Source organism: Rhodotorula graminis (assembly GCF_001329695.1).
Source record: "Rhodotorula graminis WP1 unplaced genomic scaffold RHOBAscaffold_2, whole genome shotgun sequence".
In the NCBI taxonomy this organism is placed as follows: Eukaryota; Fungi; Basidiomycota; class Microbotryomycetes; order Sporidiobolales; family Sporidiobolaceae; genus Rhodotorula; species Rhodotorula graminis.
This window is the reverse complement of record NW_017264929.1, coordinates 1,584,869-1,598,226: the sequence shown is the minus strand read 5'-3', so window position 1 is coordinate 1,598,226 and position 13,358 is coordinate 1,584,869. Positions and strand designations below refer to the sequence as shown.

The 13,358-nt window shown below is 67.4% G+C and overlaps 3 protein-coding genes across 3 annotated transcripts; 2 read left to right on the top strand and 1 right to left on the bottom strand.

Moving 5' to 3' along the window:
* Positions 1-229: 229 nt before the first annotated feature.
* On the top strand, positions 230-2,100 carry RHOBADRAFT_51652 (uncharacterized protein; the record flags this gene model as incomplete). Its single annotated transcript, XM_018415946.1, has 4 exons — positions 230-418; positions 482-1,171; positions 1,242-1,369; positions 1,464-2,100. 4 exons carry the CDS (start codon positions 230-232, stop codon positions 1,978-1,980), a joined length of 1,524 nt encoding a protein of 507 aa, XP_018273898.1. The 3' UTR covers positions 1,981-2,100.
* A 5,057-nt stretch (positions 2,101-7,157) lies between these two features.
* On the top strand, positions 7,158-11,493 carry RHOBADRAFT_51650 (uncharacterized protein; the record flags this gene model as incomplete). Its single annotated transcript, XM_018415945.1, has 12 exons — positions 7,158-7,255; positions 7,340-7,361; positions 7,468-7,520; positions 7,592-7,658; positions 7,718-8,138; positions 8,239-8,537; positions 8,614-8,829; positions 8,894-8,985; positions 9,071-9,296; positions 9,380-9,546; positions 9,630-10,168; positions 10,255-11,493. The coding sequence occupies 12 exons, from the start codon at positions 7,158-7,160 to the stop codon at positions 11,355-11,357; spliced, it is 3,303 nt and encodes a 1,100-aa protein (XP_018273897.1). The 3' UTR covers positions 11,358-11,493.
* A 1,400-nt stretch (positions 11,494-12,893) lies between these two features.
* RHOBADRAFT_11754 (uncharacterized protein) lies at positions 12,894-13,223 on the bottom strand (the record flags this gene model as incomplete). Its single annotated transcript, XM_018412061.1, has 1 exon — positions 12,894-13,223. A coding segment is annotated over one exon (330 nt), but the record flags the coding sequence as incomplete, so codon positions are not given.
* Between the last annotated feature and the right edge of the window lie 135 nt (positions 13,224-13,358).

The window sequence follows — 13,358 nt, the reverse complement described above, 5'->3', positions numbered from 1 at the left end:
TCGACGCCGCCGTCTCGACCACCTGGGAGCGTCGCCTCGAGCGGCGCGAGTCCACTCGCGGCCGTATAGCCTGCGATAGCCTTCTGCGAGCGTGCCCTCGTACCACAACACTACACTGCAGGAGAGGCCGCAGAGTTCACGCTCTCATCAGCTCCGCCAGCTCCCCGCTCCGCTCTTGTCTCGCTGTCACCGCCAGGCGAGGTGCGACTACCGCCAGACCGCTCTCAAGATGCGTGTGCAGCTGTCCGTCATCGACACAGGCGCCCAAGACCTCGGCCTGTGCCGCGGCTTCGTCTTCGCGCTTCCTCGCGCACTCGGGCCAGCCGGCGACGCGCTCGTCGACGCGGTGAGGCAGGCTGTCGAGGGTGTCGTTCGCGAGTGGATTCTTCTTCGCGGCGTCCCTGTCTGGCAAGCCGAGGTGCGTCGGCCGCTTTCCCGCTCCTCCCCCGGACCCGCACTCACGCTCTCAGCCTGTCCGCAGAGCCGCACCTGGGCCATCGACACGAGCACACACGCTCGACCGACCTTTAGCTTCACGACCGCGACAGTCGACAAGCCGTACCACCAGGCCATCAACCTGTCGCAGCCTCTCGAGCCCTTGTCGTCGTCCTCGACTTCCGGCGAGATGCACCCGTTCGTCGCCGCACACTTCCGCCACGCCGAGACGCCGACGACGATGCAGCAGCACGCCAAGAAGAAGCACCCGCTCCTGTCGGTCCACATCGTCCGCTTCGTCGACGCCGTCTCGCTCGGCATTTCGGCACCGCACGGCCTGTTCGACGGCACGGGCCTTGCGCACGTCCTCGCGGGCATCACCGCAGGCTTGCGCGACGACGTCGAGTGGGTCGCACCTCCCGTCCACGAGTCGAACCCGCTCAGCGAGGCTCGTCGCGCCCTCATGTCGACCGAGTCGACCGCGCTCGCCGGCGACGAGCAGGAGCGTCCGCCCGTCCTCCTCGGCTGGACGCCGTTCTCCGTCCTTGCGCTCGTCGCGCTCCTCATGCAGGCTCTGTGGGACAAGTGGCGGCACGGCGCGACGCTGCGGTACGCCTTCATCAGCCGAGACGCGGTCGATGCTCTTGTCGACGAGGTCAAGGGCGAGGTCAAGGTCGAGACGAGCGGCAAGGAGTGGGTCTCGACAGGAGACGTCTTGACTGCGTGGGTCCTCAAGGTGCGTCCCCTCTTTCGCTCTCTCGAAAACCTTTCCTTTGCGACGTCGACTGACCTCGCTCCTTCTGCAGAACTTTCACGGCGACGACGCCTCGGCGACAGGCTCTGTTCTCTGCTCGCCCGTCTTCAACATCCGCTCTCTACTCGCGACGTCGTCGACCGACCTCGCCGAGCCGCTCGCGAGCCACACGGGCAATGCGTGAGTCGAGGCCCGAGCGCCATCTCCTTTTCGGAGCCTCTTCTTCATCCATGCCGTCGTGCTCACTCGCGCTCTGCGTCCCCCTCGTCCACAGCGTCGTCCCCTATTCCTTCTCGCCCCAGCCTATCCGCCTCTCGCACCTCGCCGCGACCTCGGTCGGCGCCCTCGCCCTCGTTCATCGCCGCACGCTCGCCGGCTGCAAGACCCTGCCGTGGCTGCGCGACACGCTCCTCGCCGGCGACAGGGTCACGCAGGGCGGCAAGATGCCCATGCTCCCGCTGCGCGACTTTCCCTGGGTCGTCGACCGCGCACGAGGGACGACGCGCTGGATCGTCTCGAACCACATGTCGTCGTTCGCCGCCCTGCGTATCCCTCGAGCAGCTACGTTCGTCGACGGCGAGGGCGACGCCGATGACGACTGGGACGGTCGTGCGGGCGATCTGCCGCTGTTGGCGTACTACCGCTCCGTCGCGGCGCCGCTCGACCTCAACTCGACGTTCGCCCTTCAATTGTCCGACGACGGCCTCTTCGTCGTCGCGAGCGCACGCCGAGCACGATGGGACGCTCTCATGCGGGCGATCGACGACCTTGACCGACGAGCCAAGTCGTGACAAGGAACTCGCCGAATGGGCTCGAGCGCGAGAGCATGCGGCGGGGTCGAAACGAGCGGGCTCTTTCTTTCTGCTTTCGTGCAACGCTCTCGATGCAGTGAACACAGAGACACGACCATCTTTGTTGCGAGTTGCGAAACTGAGAGGCAGAGAGACGTACAACCAGAAGAGGAGAGAGGGTAAAAGGGAACGAGAGAGAGAGACGGACAAGGGCCCGAGAGAGGCGGGTGGTACAGGCTGCGACGAGGGACGAATGCCCAGGTCCGCTCAGAGGAAGATGGGGAGGACATCCTCGCGCGAGAAGGGTGCGGCGCACGCCGGGCACTTGCGCTGGCGGTTGGCGAGGCGGGCGTCGGCGCACTCGCGGCAGAACGTGTGGCCGCATCGAGACAGCGCCACCTGCTTGAAGCGAATGTTGCACGTCGAGCACCGGAGCATACGCTGTGTGAGACCAAGAAGGTATAAGAAAGGGCGTTCGACTCAAAGGCGAGGGCGGGCGAGAAGAGAAAATGTGAGACGCACCATGAGGTCGTTGTTGTACTTCTTAAGCTCCCGCACCTCGGCAGGGTCGGTCGAGCCACTCGAAGAAGCAGTCGCCGACGTCACCTTGGCCTGCGCCTGCTGGAGCTGGCGCTGCGTCTTGGACAGCTGCTCCTCGACGATCGACTTGGCGCGAGCCGCGTTCTCGGCCTCGTTGATGCGGTCGTTCAGGCGCGAGGTGAGCTGCGAACGAGGTACAGAGTGAGTGGATGACTAGGAGATGACCAAGAAGGAGAAAGAGGGCGCACCTCGGCGACTTGAAGGGCCGTCTGCTCGCAGCGCAGCTGCAACTCGGCGTTCTTGCGCTTGAAGTCCGAGTTCTGCTCCTGCCACGCTCGAACGTTGTTCTGGTGCATGCTGATCTCCTTCTCGGCGTGAGCCTGCATGTCGAAGATTGGTCAGTCCCGTACGAGGAGGACATGGGAAGGGCGAAGAGAGAGAGAAAGAGAACGAGAGGAACGCACAAGCTGTTGACCGAGAGCACGCTGCACCTCGGCCTGCGACTCGATGCGCTGCTGCTGCTTCTCGGCGAGCTTCTGCAGGACGGCCGCCTCGCCGGTGAGGGCGTCCTTCTGCCGCATCGTCGCAAAGTAGCGGTTGTCGGCCTTGGCTTTCTGTCGACGAGGTCGAGGGCAAGAGTCAGTGTACGCTCGCATAGTGCGACAGACACAGAAGGGTGCGAAAGAGAAAGGTGGACGCACGTCGGCACTAAGGCGTTGGACCTTGTCCTCGAGGGCGGCAAGGTTAAAGACCTTGGACGCGTTTTGCTCGTCGAGCGACTGCCATGCCGCCGACAGCCTGTCGATCTCGCCGTAGAGCATGTTCGAGGCCTGCAGGAGGACGCACAATGAGCGAGATTCGCGAAGGAAAGGGGGAAAGGAAGGGAAAAAGGGACGCACAGCCTCCTGGCCCTTGACCTGCGCCTCGGCGACCTTGAGCTCGCGCTGCTTCTCCTCGAGACGCTCGGCCATCTCCTTGATGTCGGCCCTCCCACCGGGACCGAGGAGCGCCTCGAGGCGCTCGACGCGCTGCTGCGCCTCGGCGAGGTCGGCCCGTGCGCGCGTCTCGCTGTCGATGAGCTGCTGCGCCGACGGCGCCGGCATGCCGCCTCCTTGCGCCGCATACTCGCTCAACTGGTCGCGCAGGGCGAGGAGGAGGCCCTCGGCCTTCTTGAGCCGCGCGGACAAGTCGGCCACGACGTCGTCCTCGCCGACCTCGACCTCGCCCTCCTCCATCTCGTCCTCGCCGCCCTCTGCCGCCGCCGCCGCCGCCTCGCGCTCGGCCTTGGCCTCGGCCTCGCGAACCCGGAGCGTGACGCCCTCGACGTCGCCGCGGCTGGCCGCCTTGCCGATGCGGACCCGGCGCAGCTCGGACTCGTACGCCTGGAGGCGCGACTTGCGCGCCTGGGCGAGCGTCTTGAGCTCGTCGAGCGCGCGCAGCTTGTCCGTCTCCTTGGCGCGCAGCTCGGACGTCTCGGCCTTGAGCTCGTCGCGGGCGGCACGCAGTCGGGCGAGGTCGGACTCGTGGGCGGACAGGCGGGTCTGCAGGTCGGCGACTTGCTCGGACGCCTCGCGCTGTAGGTCGGGGACGAGTCGGTCGTCAGTCATTGTTCCGCGAGGTCGAGAGAGAAAAAGAGGAGGAAACTCGGGACGTACGACGGCGCTCTCCCGGAACGACGACATACCCTCGCGCAGGTCGTCCGCCTCCTTGGCCGCGCGGTCGGCGTCGCCCTTCTGCGTCGCGTACTCGGACGCGAGGTACTGGACGTGCTGCTGCATCGCGCGGAAGAGCGGCGCCTCGGCGACGAGATCTTCAGGAAGGTCGACGAGCTGCAGGACGGACGAGTCAGTCGAGGTCACCCGCCGGCCGGCACGAGCACCGTGAACACTGATCGAGAGATAGAGAGAGACGCTGCGTGACGCACCTTGCCCCTCAGCTTGTCCAGATCGAGCTTGAGCGCGACCCGCTCCTGCCGCATCTCCTCGAGCTCCTCCGCCCTCTTCTCGACGACGCTCCTCAGCTCGTCCAGCTCCTCGCTCCGGTCGCTCTCTCCGCCCAGCACACCCGCCGGATGCCCCGTATCAGACGCCGACCCTGCGGCCCCTCCCGCACCCGACGACGTCTCGCCCTTGGTGAGCCCGTTTGGGAGCGGGCTCGCGCCCGCCGACGCGCGCTGCGGCGTCGCGCTCCCCGTCGCCGCCTGTGCCGCACCGCGCAGCGCCGCACTCGCCGCACGAGGGTCGGCGCGGCCCTCGAGCGCGGCGACGGTCGCGCTCTGGAAGCGGTCGAACTTGCGCTCGGCGCGGACGAGGGCGGCGTGGGCCGCCTCGAGCTGGACGAGGACGTCGTCGTGCTCTTGGCGGAGGACGCGCAGGGCCTCGCGCGACTGAGCCGACTCGGCGAGGAGGGCGCGGCACTTGATCGAGAGGTCGTCGGCGGTCGAGGAGGAGGAAGAGGAGGAAGGGTGGAGGGACTGGAGGCGGCCAAGGAGCGCCTTGGTCGCCGCGCTGCGGTGCGCGAGGAGCGCGTCGAGCGCCTCGTCGTCAAGCGCGGCGACGGCCGTCAAGGGCGGGCTCGCGGCGCGGTCGCGCTCGTCGCTCGCCGACGAGGACGAGGACGATGTCGAGGGCAGGATGAGGTCGGCGTCGCTGACGAGGGCGCTCCACGCGAGCTCGACGCGCGAGAGGCGCACCTCGTAGGCGGTGCGCTGCGAGCGCAGGGCCGAGGCGTCGGACAGGGCGCGGTGGAGCTGGCGCTTGTAGGCGAGCATCTCGCGGTAAATGGCCTCCTTGCGGAACGACTGCAGGCGGTGCGCAGCATGTCAGTACGGCGTCTCCTGCACGCGAACGCAACCAGTGCTCGACTGGCACCGTCGAGCGCGAGCTGCGAGGTGGAGCTGCCGGCACACCGAGAGGAAGGGGCGAGAGGACGCACCTCGAGCTTGCGGTCCTCCTCGGGCATGTCGTCGTCGTCGTCGTCGTCGTGCTCGGGCTTGACGGTGCTGTCGTCCTCGAGCTTTGCGCGCTTCGAGGGCGGCGGCGCGTCGTCGACGAGCGTCACGCGCTTGCGGTCGCCGTGCGACGGGAGGGGCGGTGTGCCCGCGCTCGCGGGACGAGCAGGCAGGGACCCATTCATCGTGCGAGAGGGCAGCGCGCCTCGGGCGTGCGCGTGCTGGGCGCGGTCGTGCCGGGGAGAGCGAGGAGGAGGAGGGCGGGGTGGAGCGAGAACGGGGACGGCTCGCGCGGCGGTGCTGGTCGGCACGGCGAGGTGCTGGAGCGTGTGCGAGTGCGCTGATGGGCTCGCTTGAGCGTCCAGAGGCGCGCACGGCGAGGCGCTGAGGTGGTTGACGGCAGAGCTTCACGGCAGCTCGCTGTCTCGTTCTCGTCCCGCTCTACTCGGCTGAGCGAGTCGCACTGGCTGTGACAGAGCACATCAGCACCTGCTGCTACCGGCTGCCCCGATTGCCAGCTCGCCCCGACCCCGCCTCCTCCGTCCTCCTCCCCCCGCCCCGTCAACACCACTCGCACCCGCCCGCTCGTCCTCGCACCGGCGCTTGTAGCTTCGGTCGCACGATCAGCCGTCTGGCACACGTCCTGTGCCAAGCTCGGCGCGCGAATCTGCTCAGGCCGGCGACGCGCTCGCCGCGCGGTGTCACCTGCTCTCGCTAGCGGGCTCAACCGCTCGAATCGGGCGCGCGTGGGCCCTCGAGCTTCGTCTGCAGTGTCGCGTCGCGATCGGTGGCTCCTGACGAGCGACGCACGAGCACCGAACCGTGCTCTCGGGTCGTGCGACTCGGCTTTGGCGCGACGACTCGAACCGAGCAGGCGGCCTGGCGCGAGCGGGGGCGGCCGGGCGACGCTGCACACCATCGAGCTCGATATCGTCGACGCTCTTGGCTCGGGCCGGGCAAGAGAAGGCGGGCTGCACGGCTGAGGGAGAGCGCGAGGTGGTCGAAGGAGGAGGCGAAGGACGGCTCGAGGGAGACAGCGTGCGGCACGGCGAGCTTGGCGCGCGCACGCTGCGGGCTGCCGACAGAACGAGTGCGTGTGCGGGTCCTGGCGATGGCGCCAGCCCTCGGCGTTGCCAGCTCAGAGCGAGAGCGCCGTTCGCGAGCGAGAGCGGACGGGTCCGAGCGAGTTGTGCTCTCTGGCTCTCGCTTGAGGGACGCGGCACGGTGCGAACGGCAGAATGCAAGCTCCAGATGAAGCGCTTTCGGCGAGTCGCAGCTTCCTGTGGCGAGGAAAGCAGAGTCAAGCCGGCGTCGCCGCGGAGGAGGATTCAGCTGAGGAAGAGGAGGGCCGGACCTTTGCTCACGCTCTCGCACCACCTGCTGCTGCCTGCGCACCCCGCCAGTCAGCTCAGCACAGCTCTTTCGCCGCCGGCCGCACCTCGAGCGACCCGCCCGCGCCACAGCACCCTCGACCGCCGCTTCGACCTGTCGAAAGCGACCCGACCTCGTCCAGCAGCGACCGCTCAGCGAGAACTGCAGCTCGCACCTTGGCAGCACAGCCAGCACCTCGACAGGACTTTCCACAGTCCCGCAGACCCGCACGTCGAGTTCCCACCTCGCAACCTTCCCCCCTCTCCTCATCCTCATCTCTCTCCTCTCCGCACCCTCGCCCGCAACACCGCCCAACATGAGCGTGCCCAAGTCGACCAACCCGGACGCCAAGTTCCCCGTACACGACGCGACTGCTTCGTTCTCGTTCCCCAAGGAGGAGGCCAAGACTCTCGAGTGCGCTCCCCTCTTTCCCTCTCTCCCTCTCTCCCTCTTCCCGCCTGCAGCAGGGCTCCCACTGACTCGGCCATTGCCCCGCAGGTACTGGAAGGAGATCGATGCTGTACGCCCACCGCCTATCCTATCCTGTCGCAGCGACTGGTTCTGACCCTGCCCTCGTCCCCCTCCCGCCTCGTCTCCTCGACCTACTGCGTCCTCCACGCCCGCAGTTCCAGACGAGCCTCAAGCAGTCGAGGGACGAGAAGCGGCCGCTGTGGAGCTTGTGCGTCCCGGCCTCCCCCTTGGCATCACGTCGTACCGCTACCGCCTTACTGACCCTCTCTGCGCCCTCAGCTACGACGGCCCGCCTTTCGCGACGGGTCTGCCTCACCATGGGCACCTCCTGATGGGGGGGGTTAAAGCGAGCCTCAGGACCTCTCTACCTGGTTCTTCCCGAGCTGACTCCCTTTCATCCTGCAGGACGTCGTCACCCGCTTCGCCCACTCGAACGGCTACCACGTCGAGCGCCGCTTCGGGTGGGACACGCACGGCCTTCCCGTCGAGCACGAGATCGACAAGAAGCTCGGCATCACGTCCAAGGCCGACGTCATGGCCATGGGCATCGACAAGTACAACGCCGAGTGCCGGGCCATCGTCATGCGCTACTCGAGCGAGTGGCGCCAGACGGTCGAGCGCCTCGGCCGGTGGATCGACTTTGACAACGACTACAAGACGCTCAACTCGTCGTTCATGGAGTCGGTCTGGTGGGTGTTCGGCCAGCTGTGGAAGAAGGACCTCGTCTACCGCGGCCTCAAGGTCATGCCCTACACGACCGGCTGCACGACGCCGCTGTCCAACTTCGAGGCCGGGCAGGCCTACAAGGACGTCCAGGACCCGGCTGGTGCGTCCTCCTCTCGCTCCCTCGTCCGTTTCGTCGTCGTTCGTGGAGGAGGCCCGAGCGCTCACCTTGCCCTCCTCCATTCGCATCCTCCCTCGCGCAGTCACCGTCGCCTTTACGCTCACCGACGACCCGACGACGTCGTTCCTCGCGTGGACGACGACGCCCTGGACGCTCCCGTCGAACCTGGGCCTGTGCGTCCACCCCGACTTCACCTACATCAAGATCCACGACACCGAGCGCGACGTCAACTTTATCCTGTGCGACAAGCTCCTCGGCACCCTGTACCGCGACGCTGCCAAGGCCAAGAAGGAGAAGAAGTACACCCTCGTCGAGTCGTACAAGGGCAAGGACCTCGTCGGCAAGACGTACGAGCCGCTCTTCCCGTACTTCAAGGAGAAGGTGCGCCCTCCTTTCTCTCCTCTCGGCCTTTGCGCACATTTCCCGAGGTTTTGACGAGCCATCCTTGTGCGCGCAGTTCGAGGGCCGGGCGTTCCGCGTCGTCTCGGACACGTACGTGACCGACACGTCCGGCACGGGCATCGTCCACCAGGCGCCGGCGTTCGGTGACGACGACCACCGCATCGCCGTCGCCAACGGCATCGTCGCTCGCGAGGAGATGCCGCCGTGCCCGATCGACGAGAAGGGCGTCTACACGGACGAGGTGACCGACTTCGAGGGCCTTTACGTCAAGGTGCGCCCGCTCTCTCCCTCTCTCGACAAGCTCCTCGATCCCCTGACACGCCGTGTACCTCCAGGACGCCGACAAGGTCATCGTCAAGTACCTCAAGAACAACGGCAAGATGATCGTCGCGACGACCCTCACCCACTCGTACCCCTTCTGCTGGCGGTCCGTCCCTCTCTCTTACTCTCGCCTTTTCTCACCCTCGCCCTCGCCCTCGACTGACTCTCTCTCTCCCCTGTCGCACCTGCAGCTCGGGCACGCCCCTCATCTACCGCGCCATCCCCGTCTGGTTCGTGCGCGTGCAGAGCCACCAGGACAAGCTCGTCAAGAACAACCAGGCGACGCGGTGGGTCCCGGCCTCGGTCGGCGAGAACCGGTTCCAGAACTGGCTCGAGAACGCGCGCGACTGGAACGTGAGCCGGAACCGGTACTGGGGCACGCCGCTCCCGCTGTGGGCGAGCGAGGACTACGAGGAGGTGCGCTCCCTCTCTCTCGCTCTTTCCCTCCCTCTCCTCTCTCTCCTACGCCGGCAAGAGACTGACTCGAGCACGACGCACAGATTGTCTGCATCTCGTCGATCGCCGAGCTCGAGGAGCTGTCGGGCGTGACCGGCATCACGGACCTGCACCGCGACAAGATCGACCACATCACGATCCCGAGCAAGAAGGGCAAGGGCGACCTCAAGCGCGTCGAGGAGGTCTTTGACTGCTGGTTCGAGTCGGGCAGGTGCGTCCCCAGCTCTCTCTCTCTGCCCTCGTCCTCGCCGTTGAGAAGGCGAGTCTGACTCGGTCCTCGACTCGGTCTCGCAGCATGCCCTACGCCCAGGTCCACTACCCGTTCGAGAACAAGGAGCAGTTCGAGCAGTCGTTCCCGGCCGACTTCATCTCCGAGGCGATTGACCAGACGCGCGGCTGGTTCTACACGTTGCTCGTCCTCGCGACGCACCTGTTCGACACGGCGCCGTGGAAGAACCTCATCGTGTGCGGCCACGTCCTCGCGGCCGACGGCAAGAAGATGTCCAAGTCGCTGCGCAACTACCCGGACCCGAACATGATCCTCGACAAGTACGGCGCCGATGCCCTGCGCCTGTTCCTCATCAACTCGCCCGTCGTGCGAGGCGACTCGCTCCGGTTCAAGGAGGAGGGCGTCAAGGACGTCATCTCGCACGTCCTCCTCCCGCTCCTCAACTCGTTCCGGTTCTTCCTCGGCCAGGCCGCGCTCTTCAAGAAGGACCAGGGCGTCGACTTCAAGTACGACCCCAAGAGCTTGGGCAGCTCGAACGTCATGGACCGGTGGATCCTCGCGCGGTGCCAGACGCTCATCAAGAACGTCAAGACCGAGATGGAGGGTGCGTCGTCCCGCTCTCCTCTCTCCTCGTTATCCTTGTCGGGCCCGACTCGAGCCCTCGCTTACTCGATCTCGCACTCCCCGCAGCGTACCGCCTGTACACCGTCGTCGCGCAGATGCTCACCCTCATCGACGAGCTCACCAACTGGTACATCCGGTTCAACCGCCGCCGGCTCAAGGGCGAGAACGGCCTCGAGGACACGACGCACGCGCTCAACACCCTGTTCGAGACGCTGTTCACCCTCGTGCGCACCCTGTCGTGCTTCACGCCGTTCATCACCGAGCACATCTACCAGGGCCTGCGCCCGTTCTTCCCGGCCGACGAGGCGTCGCTCGAGGTCGGATCCGACCTGCGGTCGCTCCACTTCCTGTCGTTCCCCAAGGCGCGCGACGAGTACTTTGACTCGGTCATCGAGCGCCAGGTGTCGCGCCTGCAGGCCGTCATCGAGCTCGGGCGCACGGTGCGCGAGCGCATGGTGGTGCCGCTCAAGACGCCGCTCGCCGAGCTCGTCGTGTTCCACCCGAGTCAGGAGTACCTCGACGACGTCGCGTCGCTCCTGCCGTACGTCGAGCAGGAGCTCAACGTGCGGTCGGTCGTGCTCACGTCGGACGAGGAGCGGTGCGGCGTCAAGTTCCGCGCCGACGCCGACTATGCCGTCCTCGGCCGCAAGCTGCGCAAGGACCTCGCGCGCGTCAAGAAGGCGCTCCCGGGCGTGTCGAGCGACGCCGTCAAGCAGTACCTCGCGACGGGCAAGATCACGGTCGACGGCGTCGAGCTCGTCGAGGGCGACCTCGCCGCGACGCGGTACGTCGAGCTGCCGGCCCGGGTCGAGGGCGGCCCGCACTACGAGTCCAACACGGACAGCGACGTCGTCGTCCTCCTCGACGTCCTCAAGCGGCCCGAGCTCGAGCAGGAGGGCACGGCGCGCGAGGTCGTCAACCGTGTGCAGCGCCTGCGCAAGAAGGCCGGCCTCGTCGCGACCGACGACATCGACGTCTACTTCTCGTTCGCCGACGGCCTCGGCAAGGAGCTCGAGGACATTATCCTCGCGAGCGGCGACGTGATTGGCAAGACGCTCAAGCGCGCGCCGAGGCCCCGCCGCGAGTGGGACGGCCAGCGCGAGGTCGTCATCGAGGAGGAGCAGGAGGTCGGCGACGACAAGATTGTGCTCACGCTCGTGCGTGCGTAGACGACGCAGAGAGTCTCTCCCTCCCTCTCTGTCTCTCTTGAGATCCCTCTTCCGTCCCTCGTCTCGACCTCTCTCTCTCCCTTAGGTCCTTCTCCTTGTTCTCACCTGCAAAGCCACCTTCTTCTTCTCGGCTCTCCTCGCTCGCTTGCACGAACCTGAACGAGAGAGACACAGAGAGAGAGAGAGCACGTCAACGAGAGGGGCGACGAAGTCGTCGCTGCAGGCTCTCGTCCCTCGCTCGTCCGCTCGGACCTCGTCGAGCACGCAGAGCTGCATCGGTCGAAAGAACGTCCAAGTCGACCTCGCACTGCAACCGCCTCGATACAGCAACGCCTCGCCATCGCCTCTCGCCCCTCGACACCGCCGCTCAGCCCCAAATGTCGCTAAACCCGCCGGCACCGTTCGCGCTCGAGCCTCCTCCTGCCGCTCCCGCTCCGCCGCCGCCGCTCGACGCCCCCCAGATGTCGGCGCCGTACCCGCCCATGCCTCCTGACGAGGAGGCCTTGGGCGCCGCCGGCGACGTAAAGGCGCCAAACTCGGCGAACGGGTCGGGCGCCGCCGCCGCTCCTGCTCCCGCTCCTGCGCCCGACGACGCGCCCCAGATCCCGCCGCCTGCCCCTGCTGCACCAGCCGCCGTAGCCGCAGTCGGCGGTGCGCCCCACAGGTCCGTCTGCTGCTGCTGCTGCTGCTGCTGCCCACCGGCCGGCGCCGACGAAAAGTCGCCAAACCCGCCCGAGGCCGAGGGCGTCAATCCCCTTGACGCCGCCGCCGACGCCGAGGGTGCCGGTGCGCCCCAGCCCGCGTCGAACCCTGCGCTCGGGACGGGCGGCGCGGGCGACGCCGAGGCGGGCGCGCCGAACGACAGGCCGGCGAGGCCGCCGCTCAGGCCGCCGAGCGAGCCCTGCTGCTGCTGCTGTTGCTGCTGCGGGGCCGAGCGCACAGGTGCCGGAGCGGCGTTGAACAGCGAGAGGATGTCGGCCTTGGGGTCGCGCTTGGGCGCTGGTGCGGGTGCGGGTGAGGCGGCGGTGCGAGGAGCGGGCGAGGGCGCGTTGGACGGCGGGCGCGGCGCCGCGGGCGCGTCAAAGTCGAGGTCGAACAGGCTCGGCTCGGGCTTGGTGGTCGGGCGCGGTGCGGCGGGCGTGGCGGTGCGGGACGACGAGGTGCGCGACGAGGGCGCGGCGAGGAGGTCGACCGAGGTGGTTGGCGCGGCTTTGCGCGAGCGGCCGGGTACGGGTGTCGAGGTGGACGAAGGGGGCGCCGACGAGGCCGGGGAGGAGGATGTGGTCGAGCGCTGTGCGAGAGAGAGAGGGGGAGGGTCGGTCCCGGGGTCGTGGTGCTCTGAGAGAGAGGAAGGGGGAGACGCACGTCGTCGAGCTGTTCGGGTTCAGGGACGGGGCCTTCGAGTGCCCAGCGTTTGAGCTCGTACTTGCTGCGGATGAAGCTCTCGATCTTGCTGTTTGCGGCGCAGGGAGGGAGGGGAGGGTCAGCGAGGTGGGGGAGGGAGGGAGGGAGGTAGGGAAGGAGGAGGGGACGCAACTGGTCGGGTGGGAGGTGGCCCGGTTTGAGGTGGGCCTCCCAGTAGAGGTTTGCGCGGTGGTTGCCCCAGCGGCGCATCGTGTCGATGTGGGTCTGGGTCCAGGTGTCGAGGTCGATCGAGCGGACGCGCGAGATGTGGACGCCGAGTCCGCGGTGGATGCCGCTGCAGCGGAGGCAGACAAAGATGCCGAGGTTGACCGAAGCCCAGCGAGCGTCGTTGCGCTTGCAGTCTGCGCAGACCTTGTTGTGCGGGTGGTCGCGGATGAGGGCGTGGAGGATCTGCTGGTTGGCCTTTGTCTCGGTGGCCGACTGGCGGTAGCGCTCAGACATGGCGGGTGGTGTTGATGAGGCTGTCGGATCGGTCTAGCGGCGTGTAGGGCGAGTGAGAGAGCGAGAGGGAGGGAGGAGGAGGCGGGGGAGCGTGTCAGTTGACGCGACGAGGGGCGAGGGGGAGGGAGAGAGGGG